Source organism: Mchenga conophoros, linkage group LG19, assembly GCF_057382185.1.
Source record: "Mchenga conophoros isolate Kocher_MC1m ecotype Shallow Benthic linkage group LG19, M_conophoros_male_GT1.1, whole genome shotgun sequence".
Classification (NCBI taxonomy): domain Eukaryota; kingdom Metazoa; phylum Chordata; class Actinopteri; order Cichliformes; family Cichlidae; genus Mchenga; species Mchenga conophoros.
Window position 1 is genome coordinate 16,038,609 of NC_140544.1, and position 27,400 is coordinate 16,066,008.

Sequence of the window (27,400 nt, forward strand, 5' to 3'; positions counted from 1 at the left end):
TTTTCAAGTTCAAAGCTCAAGTCAAACAGTCCATAAACTGTTTGTCTTAACTCAATTCTAAGAATACCCTGAGGTCTAATAGCTTTGCTGTCTATGCAGATGGGGAAATGCACTGCTAATGTATGTGTTAATAAGAAAATCATTTCAGTTATTGCAGAAAATGGCTCAAATTATTGCACTTTTAGTAGCAAAAGACCCTACTACAGAAATGGTAGCAGTTTGAATAGTCATTCATCCTGGGGAGATAAGTAACCCTGCCAGATGGAAGACAATGCATGAAGATGTAATTAATCACTGTGTTCCCGCTGGGTCAAAAAAAAAAAGAAGAAAAAGGACTAGATTTTCACTTTTACTGCTCAGTGTTCAAAAAGGGTAGAGGAAGACACAAGACGTGAGGCTGTAACTCATTTAAACGAGGCTGTGAAGTGTTTGAATCTTCCTATACATCGATTTCTCATCATTTTTGCTTGGACATACTTTGACCGTTTGTGCGTTGTTAAAGATTTTTGTTTCTTCAGGATTCAAGTGTTCATCATCATTAGCAGGATCCCCACCCAAACCTGTTTCTTTTGTCGTGGCTCTGTTCCCATATCGCTGATGGAACATGTGAGTCCCAATGATTTGACTCCTATCCTGCACTAAATGTGCTGGCATGGCAGTGAAGCTGGAGTGAGAGAGAGAGCCAGAGGACACGCTTAACAGCCCCCTCAAGAGGGTTTATGACCTTTTAGTGATAAGAGGCTTGTCTTAGTGCCCAGGAAATTTATGAGTGGAGAGAAAAAGCATTTTCAAATATTACTTGGATTCTGTTTCTTTATCCACTACATCTATGTAATAGAGGTACCACATCAACTGAAGAGGGATTGTATGTTAATTAAGTCTCATCTGACTTATTTGAACACTGATCGGTCCAATGTGATAATTAAGCTGAAATTACTGGTAAGGGCCAGGAATATTCACATTGCTGATCTAAAATCAAGGTTAGTGGTTAACTGTTTCAGCAGGGGTCAAGTTTTAAAAGGACATACGCAAAAGTGTATAGACTGCTTAAAATAACTCGTCTAAATTATACAGCACCGAAATACTGCATGCTTTATGTCTTTTGTCTCGAGTTATCTTTCATGTCCTATTGAATGAGACTATGTCATTCAAAGTAAAAAATTATACCTCATTCCTCTAGTTAGCTCTTGATTACATCCCATTTCCTTCCTTCCAATCATCTCCCATTTGCCTTCTTCCTCATTAGTAATTCAAACTGCCTCTTCATTCTCCTACAGATGTCCCTTGTGGATCACGACCCCCGGTCTATTCTTCATGGAGACATACTGACTCTGTTGATGGTCTCATGCCACTGCAAAAATATTCCCTCCATTTTTATTCAAATGACAGAGTCTGTGGGGAGGGCCAGAGTGTGGATCAATGTGCAAATCTCAACAATCTCTCCCCAGCTGCACATGTGTCAAACAGTGTGTCGTGGGGAGATTACACTGCTCTCGAAAGCCCAGTCTGTCTTTTTTTTTTTTTTTTTAAGCTTGCCAAGACTGCAGGATGCATGGTGAAAATCGATCATTACACTTTGGTTGGTGGCAGGGACCTCAGCATCCCGCCTTTGGCTTAAAAATTGCTGGCATCCAGAGAGATGAACCAGATGGCAGGTACCTAGGGCAGTGAGCTTTGAAACCAAACAGACATGGCATGCATTTTACAATGAAGAGCGAAATCTTTCAAAGTGACACAACTTTCTAAGTGCATCACATTAATGCTGAATAAATGATTGTTTGTGTTTCACAGTTGGAAATCTTTGCAAATATGTTACGATTATTCTTTCTCTCTGTTTTTCCAATTTTTCAATACTTTAGTTACTTATGGAGACTACAGAATAATTAAACATTAAGCAGTCACTTGATAAGGTTACAGAAAGAATGCAGTCTCCTGTAATATTTAATATTGTTTACTCTTAAAACATCATTATGATATTTTCCTAACCCTAACCCGAAATACTTTTGCTGCCTTATCCTTAGCACATACAGGTAAATGTTATCCGCCCCTTCTGAAAATTTTGTTTTGCCGAGCCACCATCCACCCTAGTCATCTTCACCTTCAGGATGACTGCATGCCCAGCTTTATGTGGGACTGCACATAGCTCCAGCTTTCAAAGTTTCACACTATAAACAGCCACCGGATAAAAGTCTGGCTTGTATCCAGAGGCTATCCAAGAAAGCAGGGAAGGCTTTCAATATGGCTCAGATGCATTTTTTTTGCCAAAATTAACTAAAAGTTATAAGCGATGGGGAAACAATAGAAACAACCATCAAGAAAAGGAAACCTGAGCTACAATACAGACTGAGAAATGCCTTCACTTTGACACAAGGAGTTAATCAGAGGAGCTTTCTGTCAGAGACATTTTCCAATCTCACACAGGGGAGAATGTGACATGAAGTGGCAGTACATGAGTCTCACAAGACATGTGTTGCTAAAAAAAGAAATGTGCAGATCTTTGGATGTAACCCTGCTGGAATCCAAAGGTGATAACCAGACAGAACAGCAGTTGAAATAACAGTTCTAAGTTAGGATAGAAAATTGGAAGTGTGTGAAGGCTTTTGCACAAGACTGTGAGAACAAACTTTAACTTCTTTTAGTGCTTATTGTATTTACTTGGTGAGGGAGTGACATTTATCAGAAAGTCCCACTGTGCACCATATGAACATACTCTTCCAGTGTGTATATATAACTATGCAGTACTTTACTGATTAATAAATGTTGTATCTGAGTGTCAATGACTCTATTGCACAACAGTTTAACTGATGAAACCACCATGAACATGTATAGAAAATTACTTCTGAGTTATATTAACAAAGCCGTGTCATCAAAAACACCCTGACCAATAACACAGTGTCTGTGCTGTGCCGTGGTTTTTTTGCCTTTAGCTGTTTGTATGCAGCTTCTCTCACAATTCTTCTTTTGTACAGACTGAAAGCTATTCTCCTTTCACTCAGCTTGACCAAACATATCCTCTGTGCAGGTCAAGAGACCAAAACCTCTCCGCACTGACATGCCTTTCTTTAGAGAAAGAAACACAGATTGCAACAAAGCCAATACAATCTATCTCTAATGGCTTCCTTTCCTCTGATGGCCCTGATGTTTAATCAGAGTAAGAGCTGGGTTTTGCCTCCCCTCTGCTGGCATCCATTAATTTGGCTTCTCTTTTTCATTTGTTTGTGTTTTTCTTTTAATGCTCCAACAGCCAGCTGGCATTCATCGGTGCCCTGATTGAGTCCTGTTCAATACGAAAGCAGTAACTGGGTTGAAGACAAATGACTCACAGCCACAACTGCACAACTGGTCAATGCTGACACTCGTTGGTCCAAACACACAGGCGGGGCTTGCCATCTTATTTCCAAGTGCTTTATCAGAAGGTTGATTCTGCTCCACCCACTTTTTCATTTTTAAATTAACTATCATTTTTTCCCCATAGCTTAGTCATGCATGAGTTTATTTGTTTTCACTACAGCGTCTTCAATCTTTGCTGTCACTGCAAAGTCATTACAGACCTTTCACTCTGGATATATTTCAACCCGGTGGAGAAGCCAGGACAATTTCTTTACACAAACCACATTACAGTGATGTCAAAAGTTAAAAAGATATTAGGTTGGCTTTTCTACCCCAAACAAGGTGTCCATTAATTTAGCAAATGTACTAGTAATTTTCATCATCATGTTTGGCACTGTTCCCAAATATGTTTGCCGTATATGATTCCAAGGAACTATCCAGATTTGACTTGTTTACTACAAGATACAATGGCATATGCGACATAAATCATTGGGATTTTTTGTTTACTTTATTTTTTTTTAAGTGCTTGTACTGCTATAACAGACCAAGAAGGAAAGAGATTAATCTTGTGTGAGCAGGCAAAGAACAGAAATTGGCCAGTGTCACTCCATTCTTTAATTCAATAATAGCTACATGCTGTGTAGACTTTAATGTATTGTACTGTCTATGAAAAATGTACTTCAGCTTTGTCATGAGAGTGCAGACAGCCGTCATGAAAGATGAATGAAATGATAAATTTACAGTGGTAAATGGAGAAGGAAATGAGGAAGAATCACAGATGGACAGCAACACGCTTGGGTATTTGATGATTTGCTATGACAAACATTACAATAATTTTTATATAGACTAATCAGCATTAAATTTGTTGTTTACAAGTGGCAACATTTGGGGTTAGCATGCCAAAAGTTCCTGGAGCAGCCACTTGATACTGTTTAAAGAGCAAGTTAATAGCCTGGTATCATCCCCTTACCACGAGGAAAGCTATACAAGCTAAAACTCAAGGAATTAAATATACACTATAACTCTAGCCACAACACAAACTAGACTGCAGACAGCAGCTGTGTGTGTGCACTGTACCAGTTCAGTTTAAGGATGAACTCTATGAAATAATCTCCTTTCCCTGAATATGCCAGTTCCGCATATTATATTTTGATATGTCACAGTAGAAAAAGTATGTGACAACTGAACCCAATGACAGTTAGCAGTGTTAATACTTTGGCAGGAGGTTTAATTATAAATTCTATATAAAACATACTTAAGGTTGCATGAGTCACAAGGCAATATGCAAAACTGCACAGATTTCCATTTAGATACATTAAACTTGTTTCAAGACAGGACCTGCAGACCCTCCACCCCAAATGTTTCCACCGTCTCTATAATGAAAATCATGCCCTCCCTGATAAATCAGAGCACAGACATTTGTGGTGCTGCAGAGAAATGTGAACTTTTTTCATCATCATTTCAACTCTTTTTAGTTGCAAATATGTTTGTTCCTGCAGAGCCATTAATGAGCACTCTGCAGTAAATATTGCATAGCTAAATGAGGATGGCTCCTCATCAGTGAATACAGTGTCTGGGGCAAAAGGAAAATGAGTTAGACTGCGTTTCAAGATACGCCAAATCAAGAAGCTGCCAACCTCTACTCGCCGAGGAAAAACACTCTGCCTTTCTCTCTAGGTCATTAGCTCCTGCTGGTCTCCCCTCCACACCGGCCTTTTCTAAATGGGCCAGTGCCCTGACCACATGAACGCTGCTCTGGGACCATGTCGAAGCCGTCACACTACACAGAGCCACGCCATCAGATCCAAGGCTGAGTCAACGGAGCTAGTCCATTACGTGACTTGTCATTGCTGTGAAAAGCTAGACCCAGTCACTTGTGTTATTTCACGGCACCCCATGGTATTTCTGCTCAGAAAAAAGAAGAGTTGTGAAAACTATACCAACGCCTTTGTACAAAGCCAAATCTCTGGTGTTCCATTTTATTCTTCTTTGATATGTTGGAGCTTGATCCATGTCACATTATGGCTACAAGATCCACAAGTCTGAAAGATAAAGGAGAGACAAAAATGACTGTGTCCAAGTTCACTTTTGTATCTCTTACATAATGTGTCCTAAAGCTTGTATTATTTACCCAGGCAGGCTCAAGGCAGCTGCATTCACCATCATTCCTGTGATAGTGCAGTAGCCAAGCATTTTTATAATGAAATGCCTGTAAGGTGACAGATAAGGCCCCTCTCATACTTGTCAGTCAGTGGCTTTGCCCCGTGGAAACTTAAAGCATGAATCTAGAGAACATGACAGTTGAGTCAGGCTTTTCTTTAGAACAGCAGGAGAGAATGAAAGATGGAATCGTAAGTTTCTCAAAGTGCTTGTGTCACTATAGTAGGATTATTTATTGGCCAACTCACGAACCCTGACATCCACACACGTTGCATCTAACATCGCTTCATGTTGTATTTGACATTAACATTCTAACAGTCTTCGCTAGAGGATGGCGGAAGGAAATATGACGGCTACAGTCAAAAGTCTGACCCCGACTTCTTTGCCTATACAGTATGATACCAAACTGACTATGTAGATGTCTGTATAGTTTAAAGAAAAAATAGTAAACTCATAATGTAACTCTGCACTTGGCTAATCACAGTTACTTTGTGTCTAATTTAGAGATGCACACCAAAAGGCAAACAACAGAAGGGGCATTTTAGACATAATTGGACTGACAAACCGATGCTATTTTAGCTCACAATTTACTGTGGCACCTTCGTGATGAGCCTCCATGCAGACTTACACAGCTTCACCAATGCCGACTCACAGTAACTGCTTGCATCATGGTTAATTATTTCCAAATAAGAGAGGGGTCTTATCTCCAATGTATTTGCAGGTCAGCAAAACCTTCACATTTGCGATAAGCAAGCTCCTGCACTGCAATTGACAGCAGTACCACCCAGAGTGTGAAGCATTCCCCTCACTTGGCCAAACTGCCAGCAGCGCTACTTTGTTTTGCGCAACTTTATGTTGTCTTTTTACTTAACAGCACAAAAAACAACTGCCAAGGTCAGGCTGCAGTTGTACTATGTGGTTGAAAAAGTGTGTGCAAGTAGAGAGGAAATGTGTGTTGGAGTTGAGGGTTTTGAGGCCAGGGATGTGGTTTGATTTCGTGGACTCTGTGCAAGCATGGCAAGGTCAACCTGATGTCATCCAGTTGGCACCAAGCAAAAAAATCTGAGGTGCTGATCTTTTTTTTTTTTCCTCCCATGTTGCACTGCGGATGGGGCTGCTAGCTGCTGGCTCCAGCTCACTGTCCTATCAGGATCAGACAGAGGAGGAGGAGAGTTTGTGTTGTCTGAAAGCACCCCAGTGCTCCCTAGTGGACATGCACACATGGATGAATGCACACACACAAACACATATGCGCACGCATGTGAACATGGCATACATCAAGCACATGCAAGATGAACCTCACACACATATTCAAACAGTGGCGAGTTGCACGTGTGCGAGTACAAACGCAATTGAAATGCTGATGCCTGAAGACAAGAGAGATGGGAAATCTGCCAGACCTTTCAACCCTGCACAATTCATACACAAAAGAGGAAGTACAGTGCAAAGCTCAACGTCCGCCATCAGTCTTTCATCTGAAATTAGCTGTTGTGTTTAAATGCAGACACAGTATTCGCCAATGCTGGTTACACAACAAGGTTAATATACAATGGACACAATGGCAAAAAAAAAAGGCTACAGGAAAACAGCACGGTTCTGGTGAAGGTCAGGATCCCTTAGGTAACGAGAGCCCCCTGACATGCCATTATATGTACAGGGAAAATGGGGAAGGAAAATAGATTAAATCAACCACATCAAAGGTCCTTGAACATTTAGGTGAAAGGATTAAACCAAAAGTTGTAATAAAGACTAAAAAGGTGTTTGAGAGGAAACTGTCAGAATGGAAAGTTACACAAAACTCATATTATTTCAATAGTTTAAAGCTATCATGGACCCATTTATACTTGATTCCCAGCAGAAGAAGCTACTTTTGGACGCTCCCTTGTTTACAAGGGGTCAGGCGCGTTGCTTTGACGTAATCGGTCTACAAATGCGGCCTCAGGAGGATGCAGCCCATGAATTTGGAACCAGACCCTAAAGGGAGTTGTAGCTCCTCCTGGTCTCAAACCAAGGATCTGCTGCATATTAGGCAAATGTGTGAATTACCATTCTGTGGAGCCACTGACTCACAGCAACAACTTGTTAAAAGGATAGGTTTACAAGCCATGTGTACTACAACAAGAGAGCTATTGGGCACTGTTGTTATGTACAGCCATGAATAGTAAACCAAGGATGCACTGAGAGAAATGGGGGGGGGGTTCCACAGTCCGTTAAAGAAAGTATGAGTTCAGGTAAAGCTAACCTCTATAGGCAGCTCTAAACATGAACATATAGAATTGGTTGGGAAAGGAACAAGGTTGTTTTGAACTGGAAGCTTTCTATTTACCATTAGTAATTTGTTTATCAGTAGTATTCAAAGGTAGAGATTAACATGGTGGCTGAAATGCACTGCTGAAACAACTGGCTACCACCTAACAGAAGCTTACTATTTAAGTAAGTTAGAACTTTCTATTCATGCTTTCTATACCAAAACACCAGCTGATTTCCACTGACTATTTTTTGGATGATCAATACATTTTAACAAATTAAACAGATATGGATTCTGATAGAGCAGACTCTATGATACCCCAACCTTTAAATGAACAAATATATTTTAAAAATACAGATTCCTACATTTCCTACAATGCAATTAAATTATAAAACAACTTGTCAGAGTCTAACAACTTTAAAATGTAGAGTATCCCCTTGAGATTTAATATTAATAATAAATGGTTTACATAATTATTCTTTCTAAATGCAAGTTTTTTGATGGTTAGCATGCGAGAGGCTTGTTTTAAAAAGCTAAATCAGATGATTTTTTGAAAGCTGAGATATCTTGTGCACTCAAGCTGAGAAGATAAGCCATCTTGAGACACTGGTGAGCTCTAAAAAAGTTCCAGCACATCGCTGTATTCATTTCAGCAGCTAAGCAAGTTGCAATTCCATCTTTTGAGCTGCTCCAGGCCTCTGAGCATGCTCTGGATTTGATAAGCCACAAACACTGTGTCTCATGGCACTGATGCTCTGACTCTTTGTCTGTACAACACCCAAACATAAAATCTGTATGTGTCACGAGAATAGGAGTACTGATGTCAGAATTTGGGTGCCAGCCTCCTACGGGAGAAATAGATGTGGAGGTGGGGATATGGACGTTTTAAGGGATAAGTGGGTTCAGTGAGAAACTGCTCTTCCTCGCCCTTTCATGGCGAATCATATCCCATTAGGTGGGTTTTGTCCTGTGATGAGGATGCTGCTGGCGCTCCTCAACAATCCCATTAGAGATCATAAAGGGAGCTGGGGATGTGGCCTGAGAGCACTCAGGCTGCTCCTCTCAAACTGACTGACTTCTTGTGTATGGCAACTGCACCATATCTGGTAATGGCTTTTTTACTCCTGGTGAATGTTGGGTTTTTCTCTTCAAAGTGTCCATGTTCCTCTCTGATGCTTCATAGTTCACTGCTTAGTGTCACACAGATTGGTTTGATTTAGTTCAAATATAAGTCTGACTTAAGATGTGTGAACACCCAAGGACAATCTGACAACAGAGAAAAGCTTAGTGGCAGGGCTTCACTAGACTGGAAAGACCATGGATGTATTAGACTATTCTTAACATGTAACCTTCCTACCTCCTTTATACATCCACTTTTCCTTTGCCACCCTGTCATATGCCCGAATATTTTAATGATTTAAAAACCTTTTCTGGGACATACAACAATATCACATGTATATATATTTTAATCATACCATTAAAGCTGCTCTAATCAATATGTTTATATTATATTCCATTAATCTATGAAAGGGGCCACTTGTAGTGAGGGGCCTTCTTCTATATTGTAGCCATTTCATTGAAGACACCAGCTTATTGGTGAGGACCAATACAGAGCTACAAGAAAGTGAAATATTGCACTTGTTTTCCCAGAAGACTAGAAATACAACTCCAAGTGGTTATTAATTCAAAACTTAAAACAAAGTACTAATGTATGATTATATACATCTGTCTTCAATTCAGTCTTCATATTCATTTCCTTCAGGTTAAGTAATGGCAGGAAACAAGTGAGGAAAGACAGGAAATAAGCCATGAGAAACATGTCCATCAATGAAACATAGTTTATCTGGTATATATGAACATAGTTCTTCTTTGTCAGAATCACAAAAGCATAAAAGCAAGGATGCAATTTAAAGACAAAATGAGATGAACACTTTCTTTCAACAGTACATTTCCTTGTTGTTCTCACTGTAAAAAAAATACACAGCTAAACTGGTAGTGAATTGTAGGGATTCCTTTTTTGCAATAATTAGTTTAGTTATTTTTAATTAGTTTGTAATAATAAAATCAATACTGTAGTTTTAAGTGGAAGTCAAGAGTGTGTAATGCATAATGTATTATGCATAATGCATGTCAGGAAAGTGTAAATTTACAATAAATCCTTTTAAAAGGACTTCATATATACAGTCATACATTCAATCCTAGACTTTGACCATTTAATTACCAACACTGGCGGATTTTTACTTCGACTCACATTTGTAGGAATTTGATTAAACTGACTGTTTTAAACAAATCAATGCTCAGTGCAGAATATAAAAGTTGGAGCGTGACCTAGTGCACCTCTACTTCTCTGGACCTACTTATGCAAGTGTGATCTTAGTCAAGCACCCCCAACTGGCTGTTAATATTAATTTAAGCCCTTTGAAGAATCATTTTACTGCTGATGGTTAGTGAGACTAACAAAGTACCCATCTTATCATGTTTTCTGTATACACAAGCATAACAAGCAGCATTTTTCACAAGTGAGAGACGTTTGGTTTCAGGCCTTTCTAAGAGAAAGGCTTCTGGAAGTCTGGAGACGAATGCAGAAGGGTGAACAACAAAGTCCACATCCTCCTTTAAACTTTTGACTCCTTTTTTTATATTCTTCAGGAATAGGCACTAAAAAGACTTGGTTAGATTTAGGAAAAGGTTATTTACACTTTACAGCGTACACTTTACTTAGTTGTTTGGAAGGATTTTGGTTGGAAAGCCTTTACTGATAACTTTTTGCATGTTTTCCAGCCATTGGCTTGTTTTAATAGTAAAATTAATTTAATGCAAATTTAATGTAAAATATATTCTGTCTAATAAATGGCAAGGACAAATATAAAATGAGCTATACACATAGGGTAGTATACAGTGCACAATTTCAAGCACAGTATGACCACTGATTATGCACATTATTTACATTTCCCATTATGAAAGTGGAGCATCTCAGGATGTGAGCTTCACATGCAGCTCGTGTACAGTATGTGTTCAACTCTACATCCAGCTCTAAGCTAAACTCTAGTGCTGAGGCCTCTCGCAAGCATAACCATTAATCAAACAGGCAGCTTTTTTGAAAAAAAAAAAAAAAGAGAGAGAAAAAAACTGAAAAACACAAGTGGCATAAATAAGTAAAACATCAGGGGAAAGAAGAAAAGAGACAGTGCTGCTGAACAAGGAATGAAAAAGGAATCACAGCCAAAGTCACCTTGAGCCCAGCTAATTTACAAAACTGACATAAGCATTAACTACAATCAGGGTGATTAATATCATAAAGGGCATTAGCTGCTGTTTACACTGTCAAGGTGTTTATCTGTAGCTACCAATTTGGCAAGCTTGCCATTTTCATATTTTATTTGAAGTATGGCTGCCTACAGAATGCTAACAGCTTGTGTTTTGGGCAACAGTTGCGGTCTGTGAGCTTTTGAGATGGAGCCAACTAATGTGAGGGCCGCTTCACAGGCCGTACAAGTCACCAGCTCAGGCAGCTAAATTAATGATTTCTTCACTTTCTTTAAGCCCAGAAAAATCAGCCGTCTCATTACGCTGACAGCAGACCTGTTCAATGTGTGACTGTCATAAATGAATCTGAGCAGATTCAAGGGCTATCTCATTAAAATGCATTAAGTTTTCACTGGGCATAGTGACACAGAACTGGTGTTTTCTTAAATCAGAACAGAAACTACTATGTTTGCAATACTTCAAATGGGTTTACATGGAAATGCGCACGTGTTGACAGTGTATAGTGCTAATGATATCCCTGCACTTAGTTCAGTCAAGCTACACAGACATTTGAGCACCAAGTTTGTATTGCCAGTGCTCTGAATCAGAGGACTCAGCCAATGTATTACATTAACACAGACTGGCGAACTACGGCAGGGCAAGCTCTTCTATTTATGTTGAATTCTTTTCTTTGTCCTATATAGTGACACTATATCTGCAAGCACGCCATCACCAAATGAAGACTAGTTTGAAGCCAACACTGAGACACATGCACTTGATCATGCTCAGTGTAATGTGCAGTATCGATCAGGTGTACAGGGTGTCATGGGTCCACTGGGGTGTCACAACACTGCTGACTTTTTGAGTGAATTGATCATAGAAATGTATAAATAATAAAGTGGCCTGTCATTCTGACTTCCTATTGATTTTACCATTAGCAGTTGATTGATACAAGTTTAAATGTCAGGAGTCCCATTGATTACCATGAATCCACACTTGCAATGTCATGTCACTTTTCCTGTGGCACTGCGGGTTTCCACCTGGAAGGACTAAATTAAAGGTCAACAGGTGCAGTGTGCCATCGAGCTCCATTTAAACTGCAGTCCCACCAAAGTATTTACATTTTAAATTCAGCTTAAGAATGACGCCACTTCACTTTTTCCATAGAAAATGTCCATAGACTGTACATAAAAGATGACAGCTGCTATTTCAAAATGTTTCAAGTCAAATGATGTGCATTTTTTTCAGTAATGCATATAGTTTTTGATATTCTTTTCAATTACATTACAGCTACTAGCCTGCAACTTTTTTTCCCCCCACTTCCTTTTCCCGTATTTTGCGGTGATTCAAACAAAATTCATTCACAGATACAAATTCTGGTGAACGTTAAGTCACTTGTCACGAATGGACAATGTACATTGAATGTGATATTTTAAACAAACAAAAGGAGAACATAACATCACATTTACAGATTATAATTAATTAATATAATATGTACAAAAATCAAAAGAATTGGGGTTAATAATTAAATCTTTTTTAAAAAAAAAAAAAAACATACAGATGTCAGTAATTGCTGTATGTGCAGTGATATTTGTGCAAAGTTTAGCCGACTCATTAAGTAGGCGAATATATGGGGTATATACAGACATATATACAGATGCATACTATGATTGTTATAATGATATTAATCCCAGTAATCCAGTTGGAGGTTCAACTTTCTCTCTTACTTGGAGTTTGCCATCACTTTTCATCTGTATACTGATGTGGAAAATGGTGGCTGCTTGTAGTGTATGCCTGTGTGTAGATTCAGGAGTCACTTCTTTTTAGGTGGTGGTTGGGTAACTGCACCTGTGAAGTCAGGACTTGTGCATTTGTGTGCAGGCAGGTAAACAAAGCTGGCGACGGGATGTTCAGCAAATCGTTTCAAATTGTAGGACTGCCTGCTGCTTGAACTGCAAATCTTGTTTTCTTCTTCTACATGTATAAAAAGGTGCAGCCTGTATGTGTGAAGAATTTGGATTTTTTTAAAAAGCTCATCTGGCTGAGCTGTGCTGGGTAACAAAAGTAAATGAACATATTTTTTGCCACAAGGTAATTAGTAGTAAATGGTCTCTTTTTAATGTGGTAATTAGTCAAACTTATACTGTACATTATATGATTCAGCATGATTTGTTTCCAGTGTTGAGGCTGTTCCTTTATTTAGATTTTTTGAATGAATCTCTTTTGGTAAAGTTTGCAATTAGAAGATATTTTCATTAGGCACATTTGGAATTTTTTCATGTAACTTTTGGAGCAAGTCCGATCATTTTGAAATGTCTGCAGTGGGAATTATCACAGTTCTGCTCTGCTCCTACTAAAGAGTAAGCGATTCAAACATACACTTGGCAGCGACTGTATTAAAACAACAAACATATGAACACTAGCAGAGACGATACACATGTTGAATGACGTCGGCCTAACACAACACAATAAAACAGCATGCAGAGAAATTAAGCGATGATAAATTCCAGGCTTTACTAAGCATATATGCGGTGGTGGAAACGTACTCTGAGAATGCTGACGCATTCTTTTTTTTTTTAAAAGAAAGCAAGAGACCTCAAAACAGCCAAAGCAAGTCTGAATTGGTGTGGTTTAATTAACATTATCAGTGACCACAAAACAACAAGCTGGTTATGCAGGCAAAGAAAAACATTTGACACTCTGGCTTTTGGAGTATATCATCAGTGGTTCGAGGCGCTGAAGTCTGCCAGAGGAACCTTCTGTCAGAGACTGATGGCTTGTTTCAAATTTCATGACATATAACAAAAACAGCCACCGGTCTTTTTTTGATATAGACCGGTGCATTGTATTAATATCACAGTGCAAATTCACGCATGCACTTTTTAGCATAAAACCAGTGTCACACAACAACAGCTTCACTAACAGCATCTTCCAACTTAAAATTCATGTAGGTGGAGTGAATGTAATCAGGAAAAATGGTTCTTGGAGGTTTATGGTTCTCATAGGAGCACCCTTGTGCACCCTCAGGCAGTCCCCAGAAATGTTCGTTCTTAACTTACCTAGTGTTTATTAGTCTGCCATATAATTGTGTATTACATACACTAATCTATCATGCAGTAGCTCATGCTGGGCAACGGGAAATGGCGTGTCACAGGATGAACAAAAACTTATTCATCCGCATCCTTATTTCCTGTGTTTCTGTATCTTCTGCAAACTACAATGCCATCTCTTTAATCAGAAGTTAACATAAAACAAATGAAACTTTAGTCCACACAAAATACAAGTTTTAAGTTGTAACTCTTGAAGCAAAAAGGTCACCCATTTCTTCTTGTTGCTTAATAGTTTGCTTTGAAATCTGCCACAACAACCAAACACTTCCAGTATCGAGAAATCAGGCTTTCACATTACTGTGGTGGAATATTTTTTGAGAAATTTAGAGGTTTGGGATTTCTCAAATTCTTGGGATCATTATGTTTCACATTAGTGTTTCAGTTACAGCTAACAGACTAATAACTGATTTTCTGTCCAAGAGCTGAACTTATGATTCACTCAATAATTGCAAGTCACCCTAAAGCAGTAAATCACTGACATATTGACATCTTCATGCTTGGCTGTAGCTATTATTTTTCTTTTAGTGAATGTCTATATTTGGTTTAAGCCAAATTAAAGGGATATAAATGGATCTCTTGACTTCTGAACAGTACAACTTTCTTCTCATCTGTTTCCCCAGAAGCTTCATCAAAGAGTGAAAGGTTTGAGCCAGATTCAACCAGGAAGGTGAACATTATTATATTTTGCAGTGCCAGCTTGTCTTCAAATCAGGAAGGTTACAAAGTAACGTGTTTCAGTAATGCGGTAATACATACTGTGCTAAACTCAGTAATTACTACCTTTTTCTACCTGTGCTACAATTAACTGATTTCAGTAAGTCCGCGGGAGGACAAAAATGTTGGCACAAAACAGCTTTTGAGGAGATAAGTTGTCGACATTACTTTTATTTTTATTGCACAAAAGAAAAAACTGCAATGGTAATGAGGAAACTGCATCTAAGACAGAAACAACCAGATTATACTGCATACAGAACTTTGCAAGCATCTGCACAGACAGCATGCTGACAGAAAGCTAGCTAAGAGACCAGAGTGATTTTCAAGCTGAGTGAGCAGTCAGACTTGCAGCCTTTATTTCTACCTGTTCATGTTTCTAAAGTAGAATAACTGTGGAAATGGCTTTGAAGTCTCTTTGGGCTGGTTTTCATCTTTGATCTGTAGTATTGACTTTGTGTTCATATGTAAAAACTAAAAGAAAGAGCGTATGTGTGTCCTCATTAGGATAGAGATTTGTTGCTGTGCGGCTCTGTTGCCTATATTGTTAACTGATAATTATGTAACAATTTGTTCAAGACATTTTATGGAGTAATGGGAAAGTAATGTAACAAGTGGTGTATCAGTTACTTTCTCCGGTGAGTAATTACGTAACGTACTCCATTACTTAAAAAAAAACAAATAACGAGTTATGTGTAATATATTACTTTTCTTGAGACACTGCTTATGAATAAATTGACATGGATGAGGTGAGTGATCCATGCTTTCCATGGATCCTTTGTGACTTTCTGAAGGATCTTAAAGGAATTTTTAAAATTCTGCAAAGGTTAACTATCATTCTGAGCCTTCAGTGTATTTGTTCTGTTCCTTTTTATTATTTATAGAGTTTAACTTCTTATGTTTTCACTATCTTTGGTTAGAAAAGTGTTTATAAACACCCTTATCAGAGGGCTATGTACTTCCTAGGTGATATCCTTAAAGGCTAGAGAAATGTGCTTGCCATTGCCCCTAGAAGCTAAAGAAAATGATGCATTTAATTAGCGTAGTACATCTGTGGTGAGTGAAGCTATAATTGCTCTGTTTGGTGTCTTAGTATCTCTACACCCTGAAGAAGGTGCAAGCCGATACATGTCAGTGTATTTTTAAGGTCTTTAGCCCTGCAAAATGAAGACTTTTTACTACTTTTTTAAACCCACCCTGAATGCCTGCAACCCTTCAGAGGCCTGCACGCTTGAAAACAGTTATCAGTGTACTATGGTCATTTTTTAAATTTTCATTTTCTGGAGATCAAGATGGTATTAGATAATCTTTTAGCTTTTATACAGATCATTATTTTGAAAACTTAAATTTTTTATTGTCACAGGCTGTGTGTTTGTGTTATATTAGAGTTTGTTCTAGGTTAGGCTCAGTTTGGTATCAGATACATTTTCACAACACATCCAGTGAGCTTCTGAATGCTCACTTGAAGGTGTATTTTGAACATTTCTGTATCATGCTATCATTTCACCATTAACGGCAAACTTGTGTAAAAAAAAAAACATTAACAGGTATATAAGAAATACTAAGGATCGTCGCTGGTAAGTAGAGCAGTTTTCAGTAACAAAAAAAAAATCAACTATTTCCAATCCCAAATGCAGGGATTTCTCTTGTTTAATTCGGGAGATTCTGCACATGAATTTGCCTCCTTGGGCGAGACTGTCAATGCAAAGTTCTGCTGCAGCATCTTGAGGCATCTGAGAGAGAATACTCAGCAGCAGTGATCTGAATTGTGGAGCATGTCGACACAGAACACATTAATAACATCTTTTGGCCACACTAACACAGTCTGCTCACCATCTGGACCACTTACCAGATTTGCCTCCCCATGACTTTGTCCACTTACTGAAAATGAAAATCAAGTTGAAGGATCACCGTTTTGACACATTTGAGATCCAGCACACACTGCAGATGCACACGTGCAATTAGACCAAACAGGACTATCGAGCGATTCAAAAGTAGGAGTCTTGCTGAAAATAATCTAGAGGTCCACAAGAAAATTGCCTTGAACAGAAAATAAGCCAAAATTACTACAAGTGAGGTTTTTGATTCTTATAGGCCCAATCTCAGAACATCTTCATTTTGGTCTTAACCCTCCTCTCGTGTTAGGGTCGGCACCGACCCATTTTAAATTTCAAATGCATAAAAAAATCACATACATTTGTTTATTGTTTCAAGGCTTTTTGACTTTGTCAGGAACCTCTATTTCTACAAAATAAAACCAAAAAAAATATTTTCACAAAATTATAAAATGCCCTAGTTGAAATTATGACCTTTGTGTTGTTAGGGTCGGCTTCGACCCAGGTATAATATTATGAGTATAAAGCAATAATTAAAGCCAAAACTGAAATCATAAGTGCACTGTCAGCTAAAACACTTACAGCAAGCGCCTCTCCTAATCATATGAGCTTTAGGGGATTCTTATTTTGCATGTTTTTTGCATTATACCTGCACAAAAACAGAACAAAATAAACACGGGCATGTGAGGTGAATTCACTATTTGAGTGGCCATTTGACTTCCAGAGTGCACATTTACAATTTGCAGCATACAAAAAATGAGAAGAAGATTCACAGTGAGCTAAGTTCAGGATCATATTTTTGGTGAAAATGAAGGAGAGGACACAGAGCAGCATAGCGATTCAGATGGGCAGGTTTCTAAGGAGGAAGACAATGTGGACTATCATCCAGAAGACACAGACACATCTGATCAGAGGTGGAGGTCGCTGGTGCTGAAGCTACTCCTGCTGAAAGATTCAAGTCCAAAAATGGTAAGATCTTTTGGAGCTCAGTACCTCATGATGTACATGGCAGGGCAGCTGCTGCAAATGTCATCAAAATGACCCCTGGAATCACAAGGTTTGCTCTGACCAAAGTCAGTGACATCAAGAGATGTTTTGAGATATTTATGCCATTGTCACTAGAAAGAATCATCATTACTATGATAAACCTTGAAGGAAAAAAAAGTCCATGGCGACATGATGAGGAATACCTGGATGCTTTTATTGTTCTTGCTGGAGTGTACAGATGCTGCAATGAGGCCACTGATCGTCTATGGGATGCATCGACAGGCAGAAACATTTTCTGGGCAACGATGTCACTTCACACATTTGATATCATTTTGATTCAAGAGTCCTCAGATTTGACAACAGAGAGACCAGACCGAGGTCTGACAAGCTTGCTCCCATCAGGGATGTCTGGGAGAGATGGGTGCAGCTTCTTCCACTGATGTTCATCCCAGGGCCAGAGGTGACAGTGGATGAACGTCTTGTCCACTTTTTGAGGAAAATGCCCCTACCGGCAATATATACCCAGTAAGCCAGGGAAAAACGGCAGAAAAATCTGGGAAGCCTGTGATGCAAAAACCAACTATGCCTGGAATGTACAGATTTTCACAGTCAAAGCTGTGAGTGGCACCCCTGAGAAGAAACAATGAAAATGTGTGGTCCTCCATATGACCACTGGACTGCAGGATCACAATATCAGCTGTGATATTTTATTTTATACCAGATATGACCTCGGACAAGAACTTCACAAAGGAAACTGAGGTGAAGCTGTATCATTGGGAAGTGATAAAAAGCCCACAATTACCCACGGCTATAACCAAAACAAAGGAGGAGTGGACTTTTTCTTTTTTTCAGTTTATATCAAAGGTCTACTGCTGAAAAAAACACTTTTTTTGTCTTTTCTTGATGTAAATGTCTATGGGTCGGAATTGACCCGTAACACCATAGATGTCATTTTAGTTATTAATCTTAAAATGAAAAAAATCAATAAAACAGATTTATTTAAGAGATGTGTCCTATACCCCTCAGTAATACTCAGGTAACACAGAAACCTTTTATTTATTAATATGATTCTCTTGAGGTTAATTTTACAATTTTTTTTAATTGAAATCGAGGGGTATAGTGACAAAAAAAGACCCAGAGGCCCACGCCAAAAGTATTAAAACCAACATTTTCATGGATAAGGAAGCCTAACAAGGTAACCAAGAGATGAGAAACAAATTGGATGATAACTTATTGTTTTTAGTATATTTTATAGCTGATTTAATTCACGGGTCAAAACCGACCCGCTAACATAAGAGATGATAACAGAAAGCTAACACGAGAGGAAGGTTAAATAAACACAAAAAAGTGCCGGAACTAGTAAATAACTTTTAAATTACCTGTTTATTTATTCTCATATTTGTCCTAAAAACCATCTGAAATGTCTGAAACTCAAAGCTGTTCTATTGTAACACAGAAGAAAGGCAACGACAAATGTGCTAGAAGCTAGAGCCTGGCAATGTTTGGCATATTGTGGAAATAATTGTGACTCATAAATTAAAAGACTAATCTTCTCAGCTCGAGTGGTGATTGGGCCTGTGAGTTGGCGGGATCGTAATCACAGAAATCCTGCCTTCAAATTCACATTAGCATGTTTTTCATTGGCATGAATACACATAATTATTACTGCAAAAACAAGTCAATCACGTTTAGCTATGAAGTTAATGACAATGCGACAAAACAATTCAAATGACAATAATTACTTAAAAAATGAAGACGAATAATGATAAAATTAATTGAGTGTGTCTGTGAACGCTTGTTTACAAATGACTGTAATTATGCTGGGTGAACAGTAACTTTTGTCGGACCGACTACACTCTCTAGCGCCATAGATTAAACTTCTCTCGAGGCTACTACACCAGCTACTTCGTCAGGAGACAAAGGAAAAGCTTTTGAAAATTACGTTGTTTTTCCATCTTCCAAAGAGAAATCCCTTCCAGAAGGGCCACAGACAACACAAGGTAAACAAAGTGCTGAGTATGTAATGTACTGTTTGCTTCCTTTATGATTCAGAAGGAATTACTGAGTTTGCTTAACGCGTAAAACATCCACACACTAGGATTCAATTTTGAGGCTCTCCAAGGAAATGGCATACTGGTGACGCTCAATAGAAAATCATGTGTTTGGATTTGAGGCTGAGCTGAATGGCAAATATGGCAAGAAATGCTCTAACATGCACAGCTGCTCCTTTCAAGCATGATGGTAGCAGTCTTTTACTTTAGGGCTTCAATCAAATTCTGTTAAGTGTGTTCATGAAGACACTCTTTGCTAATGGAGCGACGAGAAACATCAGCTTCCCAACGAGCTCTGAGGAAGGTATATGCAGCTTAATGAGGCGGAAGCTCGACTTCTTCCAGCTTCCAACGCTGAAATCATTTAAAGATTCTTTTGCAACCTATTTATGGCACCACTTGGTAAACATAACAAAGGTTAATAAAGTGGAGGCCATATCTTTATCACACCTGCAGAGCATTGTTTCCCTTCTCTTATATTGTAACTGGTAGAAGTATTTCTTATTAATGGTGTCCCCAGAGTTTAATGCCTTGATTCCCGCAGGCATGCTTCCCTGATTGTCAAATTATTCTGGGTGCCATGGCGGGTATTTATTTCATGCTAATAGCCAGCGTCTTTCTGGAGGCTGGAAAAACAAGTGTAGCATGTACATTACACAGAAAAATGCCAAACATTGGTGAGTCAGGGGCGTAAAAATGCTGAAAAAGTGAGACAATACTCATTGGAGCCTAGTGTTGAGGCATTTTGTACGGAGGAGGGAGTTCGTGACAACAGAAAGACACGGAGGGAGGACAGGTGTGTGTGTGCGTGTGTGAAATGTTCAGAGCTCATGTCTTTCTGTGGATCAGCAGCAAGTAAACACAGTTTTGCTTTGCAGAAACACACAATGTAATCATCACTTATGACAATAACTGTGGCTCTGCAAACAGGCAACAGAGTAATCAAGTCGAAGGCACTGAGCATACAATGTGAGGCTTATAGTGTCAGTGGAGTCCACCCATGTTGTGAATACTTCTGTCATTTCTTACCCATGATCATTCATGATAATTCCCTTTTGTTTAGAAGTGAATTTAACCAGCATCACATAAACTGTGATTTGGCAAATCTATTCAAAATCCCATACAAAATATTCAGTCTCACAATGTATGATCTGGCAAGGGTTATGTGACGATAACCAGAGGTAGAGGTAAACCACATGCAATCATGGGAAAAAGGGTTTTCACAGTACTCTGTATAGTCCTGTAAAAAAAAAAAAACATAATGCCAATATTTCCAGAGCCACCTTTAGCAGAAAGAGCTTGAAGTAACTTTCTGACTTTAATTTTATCAGTTTGAGACAAAATTTAAACACAACAATATGACACTCTTCTTTACAGTGTTGACCTTAGCCTCCTTGGGTTCCCACCACTACATTTCAGTTGGGTTGAGGTGTGATCTTTGAATGGGCCCTTCCAACACTTTGATTATTTTCTTTTTCAATCATTCTGTGTTGATCTGATTTGCTGCTGTTGACCCAGTTTGGGCCAAGCTTTAGCTGTCTGATAGATGGCCTCGGATTAGTCTCTAAAACACTTTGATATAGACTTTAATGGTTTGACTCAATGACACCAAGGTGCTCGGGTCCTGTGGCTGCAAAACGAGCCCAAATCATCACTCTTCACCACTGTGCTAAGGAGTTCATGGGAGGTGTTCGTGCTCATATGCTGTGTTTAGTTTCTATCAAACATGAGCGCTGTGCATTACTGCAAATGTATCCACTTTGGTCTCATCTGTCCACAGGACATTGTTTTGGACGTCCTGTGAATGGCACGTTTCCAAGCCATTGTTCCAGTTTATCCGATTGTACTATCATGAACTTTAACATTCAACATGCAACACCTCTGCTTTTATAGAGATACTCGTCCTTGATGATTAGTTAATGAAGTCGACAGTGGTTGTCCAGCATTTGTTGAGCTAATCTGCAACCACATAGTTGAGGCTGGATAGTTTTCATTTGGCCTGTAGCCACATCTCCCTGTCTTCATGGTAAAGGTGTTGATGAGTACACTACATCCACAGCATGAATTAGCATGCAGTTTGTTCAGTGCTCTGGTGGGAGGAGCCTGTCATGTAAAGTTTCACATGTGTAGTAGAAGTGTAATGTGTGGGTGATTCGGTTGGTACTGAGATCTGCTCTAAAATTAAGAAAAAAATGTTAATGAAAACAAAAAGGTGTTGTTTGACAGTATAGTATCAAGGTCAGCAAGAACCACGCCAGACTATATTATCTGCAGGAATTGTCATATTCTGACACCAGGCAAACAGCAGCACACTCCTTTTATAGGTCAGTGCCCTTTCCCAAGTGAACTTATTCATACCGACAACACATTCACACCCAGACTGACACCTACATCTAATTATACAGTTGGCAGTTCACCTGACCTGTATCATAATGTGCTGTGTGAGGTGAGATCGTTAACCCTAATCAGTATACCTTGAAGATCAGGTTAAAATATGTCACAAAAAGGTAGCTTCATGTTTTTATGACTTTGAAGCTAATAGATTTTAACTGGAATTTACCTTTTGTCGGTGCTGGGTGAATTCAGTGGGATGAGCTGGTGAATTTTGAGCATTCTCTGACAAATGCTAAAGAAATATTACGCGTGTTGTTGTTGTTTGTTTTGGTTTTTTTGAAGACAACACATGATTTATTGTTTTAACAACCCAACGCAAAAACCTAAAACACTAAAATAGGCTAACTTCATTACCTCCTTGTAGCATATGCAGACCAAAACTGGCCACTGTGTAACACTATGTGCAGTCCCACTTGTATACAGTAGGTAGAAAAATGAAAGCACTGAGATCAGAGGCAAAATCTCCTTAGAGGGCTTAGCTAGTTATCTATGGTAACTTTATATTGTTGTTCTTGGATTTCTTATACTAGGCCTTGGTGCCTCTTATTTGATAAGAATGTGTTTTAGCTCCCTTCTACTCCACTTTCAGTGTTGTTGCGACTGGTAGTGACCAGGAGGGCTGCTGTGCTCACAGCTAGAACTTTGGGCATCAGGGAGATTTCCACAATCACTAACATCACACAGAGGCAACAGTAGAACACTCTTAAACTACAGTGTATGGTTCTGAGCCTGGTTCTGCCGGAGGTTTCTTCCTGTTAAAAGGGAGTTTTTCCTTCCCACTGTCGCCAAAGTGCTTGCTCATAGGGGGTCATATGATTGTTGGGTTTTTCTCTGTATCTATGAAGCGCCTTGAGGCGACTTTTGTTGTGATTTGGCGCTATATAAATAAAATTGAATTGAATTGAATAGTCAGACCCACCCCTTTCTTCACATCCAGTTTCAAAACAAGACAATGGTGACGGAGAAAATACTCCTCAAGCCTTCTAAGTAGGACTTCAGGAACCGCTGGGTGATGTCACGGCATCTATGCTCCTCTTTCATGCTGTCTATGGTCTGTCAACTTGAATCATAAAAAGTGTGTACTTTTACTGGCAACACATCCAGTTTTCTATTAGTGTAAGGAAAATAGGTTTCAGCATGCCTCTAAGATGTGTATATATATATGTGTGTGTGTGTGTTTGAGAGAGAAAACAATAATATTATATGTTCTGTCATACGTTGACATTGTGCTTAGATTCCTGCTTTCTTATTTCATACAGTAGGAGAAAAATGAGCTAGTGTGTGAAAGAACAGTCCTTTTACTATTTTCCTTTTCTACTTTGATGCTTAGCTCTCACTGCATCCCCCTACCAACAGATTTGAAATGAAAGGATACGCCTATATCTTCTCGCCGAAGCTTCGTATACGAAGCGCCTCTGAGCAGCACTCTTCCTGAATGATTAAATATGTGATCAATTTTAGGGTTATGTAAGGATGCGGCATAGAGGCGAAATGAGAAATGATCATGGAGGTAATAAACAATGGACAGTAGTCTATTTATTCCAATCAAATCCTGTAAGTGCTCATTGAAGTCTATATTTCCAGTTTTTTGCTGTTCTTTGGTTTTACATAAGTGCAGCACACATAAACCTAGTTTGCTGAAGTGTGAATGTCATCTTCTCCTCAAAATTAAACGAATAAATAATAAATGTATTGCTTAAAGATGTCATGGTCCCCCAGAATGATACATAGGAGGAGCTTCAGCTGATTTAAATCCCTGTCAGCTGGACAAATATGTCAGAGAGAGTGTTGGGCAAATAAAACAATTTTGATATGACACAGTTGTGGTTAAGGTTTGGCTTCACATGTACGAAAATGGCCTCTTGGTGGTTTTTAAAGTGAAAGAAAGTGGTGCTCTCAAAAAAATCCAGCTGAGTCCCCCAGGGGAAAGAAAAAACATCCCCTGCTGGCTTCCCACCTGCGAACACTCAAAACTGTTTTGGGCAGAAAGCCTGCCGGGAGCCGACATATTACCTCCATTTCAATTAAAAAGAAGCTGGGTGTTAAAAAATGCTTATATAAGCACACCGCTGATGTGAGCATTTTTATGACTTTTGGGTTTGTTTTGGTACACAAGCTGGTTTGGGAAAATCATAGTTTCTGCAACAGACCATGGTTATCATGAAGGCGTGTCAAAAGCATAATGACAAGTGAAAGGAAACATCCTTTGCCAAAGTCCAAAATTTTGCTGACCCATCCAGGTGCTCTGACTTCCTCCCTGTGCAGATGTCACATTGTTTCTGTACCTGTTGTTTTTTTACAGTCACACAATAGCAACCATCCTGATCTGCAACAGAGCTGCTGGAAGTTGTAGGCTTCAGTGTTTTTCTCAAGTATTGCTTAAATGTCACAATGTGAAAGGGGTGCTTTTAAAAAATAAACTAAAAATGATGTGTTTACTGCAAAAACCATATCATAGCATCAACGCAAGATGGGTTCCCACCTGTTAACACCACCAGCTGTGTTGCTGGAATCCCTGCCGGGAGCTGCACGGGTAGTCCACTCAGATGCCTCTCTACTACAGTCTCAGATGTGTGCGTGTGACATACTGAAGTGTTTCATCTCTACTTGTAATAACAGCATATGTCAAATGAAATCCTAACGTGGCAACCAGCACTGACAATAACTTACTGCATATTGTACAGTCATGGCTTTCTTAGTTTCACTGTGTATTTTGCATACATTTCTATGTGTACACAGTCCTTGAGGGGAAAAGGTGGTCGAGGTGGTGATGGGTGTCTTCTTTCCAGCCTAGCCAGCCTCTTCTTTTGTCTGATGGATTCCCTTGCATTTTTCTGGGCCAGCCTCCCTCATCAAAGTGATTAAGCAATTACACTGATTGTGCCGATGCTCAGAAGAACAGGGGAAGGACCCTTGAGTATTGAGTGCTAAAGCTTTCTTAGAGATAATGGCTTAATTTGTGCCTAATCAAAATAAAACCTGTTTTCTCAAATCTCCACCCTACCTGTAGTACAGGTTAGCTTGGGGAATTGAGAAGGTGTCTTTAAGAAGAAGCCAGTGGAGTTAAAAAATAAATCCCTGATGGGGCCTTTCCAACTTAAGCATCATTGCATACCCTATAGTCATCCTTATGCAGTATAGATGTGTTATTATAAAGCAATGAGGCCTCTCTTCAAATGAAATAATAATTATCATCTCAGAACTGATTACATAGAATCCTCTAAAGATGCTGCATATACATATCATGGATACCAAGTGGAAATAATCAAAGTGTTTGGAAATTAAATCAGCATTCAGTTCATCTCTCAGAGCTGCTCTGGGCATCAATAATAAAACAGGGGTCTGGTGAGCCCTCTGAATCAGAGCAACAGAACTAAATGTATGAAATCCTCCTGTATTTTCTTCTCGCGCACACACACGCACACACGTAGTTATACCTCAGTCATCATTTTCCCATCAGAGCAGTCCAAATAACAGATCTTCCTCCGTGTGCTATCATTTCTTTACCACAATTGAAGCCAGCCAAAGCACACCCAGCGCGCAACTTCAAGCGCGCTGGATTCGGCATCAAAAATTAATCACATCAGAACTTAAATCACAACCGTGAGCGAGTTGCATCTGGGGGTGTGGGGGAACCGCATGGCAAAAGAGTGAGAGCAAAACGCGAAGGGAGGGTGGAAGAGAGGGACTCACCCGCGGAGGATATCTGGAGGTAGAGGCGGGGGTCTGAAGCTCGAATGGCCGCTGTGTACCGATCCTCAATCCCTGGCACCTGCGCCTTTTTCTCGGGCATAAGCCGGACCCTGAGCCGCCCCCCCTCAGCGCCGAGCCACCACTCCAGAATAGTTGTGAGGTCCATTTCCAGGATGTACACCGGGGCCTCCTCGTACACAGACAGCCCCCCGCATCCCGTCCTGACTAAATCCTCTCCTATTTCCACCACAACTTGGTTAGATTTCCTGCTCGCCTTCGTCAAGCCCAATTTCAGAACTTTGGTCAGCGGTCGCTTGTAGAAGGAGGGGAACTGTCCATCAGCAGACGCGTTCCTCAGTGCTGATTCCGCTGCAGACTTAAGGTCCACAAAAGTAGAAATGGTTTTCTGTAAAGGTATGCATTGCATTTTTAAGTTTGCGCGCACCGTGTAACATCCGCTAAAAGTCTGGCAGTCGCCGTTTAAGGGTCTCTTTATGAACTCCGCCAGATAATAGCGCAACAGAGAGGGGACCGCAAAATCCACGGCCAGTGTTTTCCTCTTGTTCCTGGAGATTTGGGTTTGGTTCGAGTCTTTTTTGCCGCCGCTTTCCCCGCTGATGTTGCTGATGTTGCTGAAGCCGATAGCGGGCAGATCCGTCCTCGATGTGGTCCTTGGCGAGGCGCAGTGCAGCTCAGCGAGAAATGCCGCAGAAGAAACAAGCAAAAATAATATCCTGGCGTCCATGGTTTGAGAATTTGAGTGTTTAGTTTAGGAGACGCACGCCTTAATCCCACCGTTCACCGTTTCCTCTCCGCTCTTGTCACATAGGTTACGCAGCGCAAAAATCACAAAGTGCGAATCGATGATCCTGCGTGTCCTGCGCCTCTTTGCCGGTGCGCACCCGTGGCAAGACGACGGGGAACTGGCTTTTACATTCGTTTGCCACCTACTATTGCTATCCTCCGGTTTGCAAGCGGGAAAAGTGCCATATCCCCTCTCTGTTCCCGGCACACAGACCTCTGAGACAATACCTTTTATTACCAGTGCGAACCTAGCGAGTCGCTCTCCGGGACGCTGATTGATATGCCGGTCGGGTCCGCTCCGGTGGCTTTCAAAGACTCCCTGTCTCTTGGCACAGTTGTGACGGCGGTACAAGTGGTCTCTCTGTCAGAAGCGGGATGCAGCGTCCCTCTCTCCCCTCACAACTAAATGAATTCACAATGAGTTTGGAGGAGTCGAGCCGCCATTAAAGTTTCAAATAAAATCTCACAGTCCTGGCTAATTGGAAACCTCTTGGACAGCCTCACTGGTTTACAGTCTACTGAAGATCTCGGTGCTCCTTTGGTCAGAACTGGCAGCTCTGATCGCTGCTGTCATGCCTGCACATGCGGTAAAGTCATTCACACATCCATTTGACGTCAATAAAAACCGTTTTCTCTGAACACGACTCCCTTGTGCGAAAAGCGTCGTTATGGACACATGTGATGCGCTCTCAGCGCAGCCGTAACTCTGCCTATTTCTTTATTGAAATTAGAAACGCCAGGAGGTGTAGCTGCACAGCTCGGCACATTGTCTTTGGTGATTTTTTTCAATGAATCACCGAGCCTTTTACGTGTCCGGAAATTGGATTGGAT

At 39.9% G+C, this 27,400-nt stretch overlaps 1 protein-coding gene across 3 annotated transcripts in view; it reads right to left on the bottom strand.

The window, feature by feature from the left end:
- The window catches only part of alk (ALK receptor tyrosine kinase), a 454,675-nt gene extending 427,491 nt beyond the window's left edge, over positions 1-27,184 (bottom strand). For all 3 annotated transcript variants that reach the window (XM_085258181.1, XM_085258182.1, XM_085258180.1), the window contains exon 1: positions 25,766-27,184. In XM_085258181.1, the coding sequence (XP_085114307.1) occupies positions 25,766-26,510 (745 nt within the window). In that variant the 5' untranslated portion in view covers positions 26,511-27,184. The remainder of the gene's footprint in view (positions 1-25,765) is intronic.
- Positions 27,185-27,400: the final 216 nt, after the last annotated feature.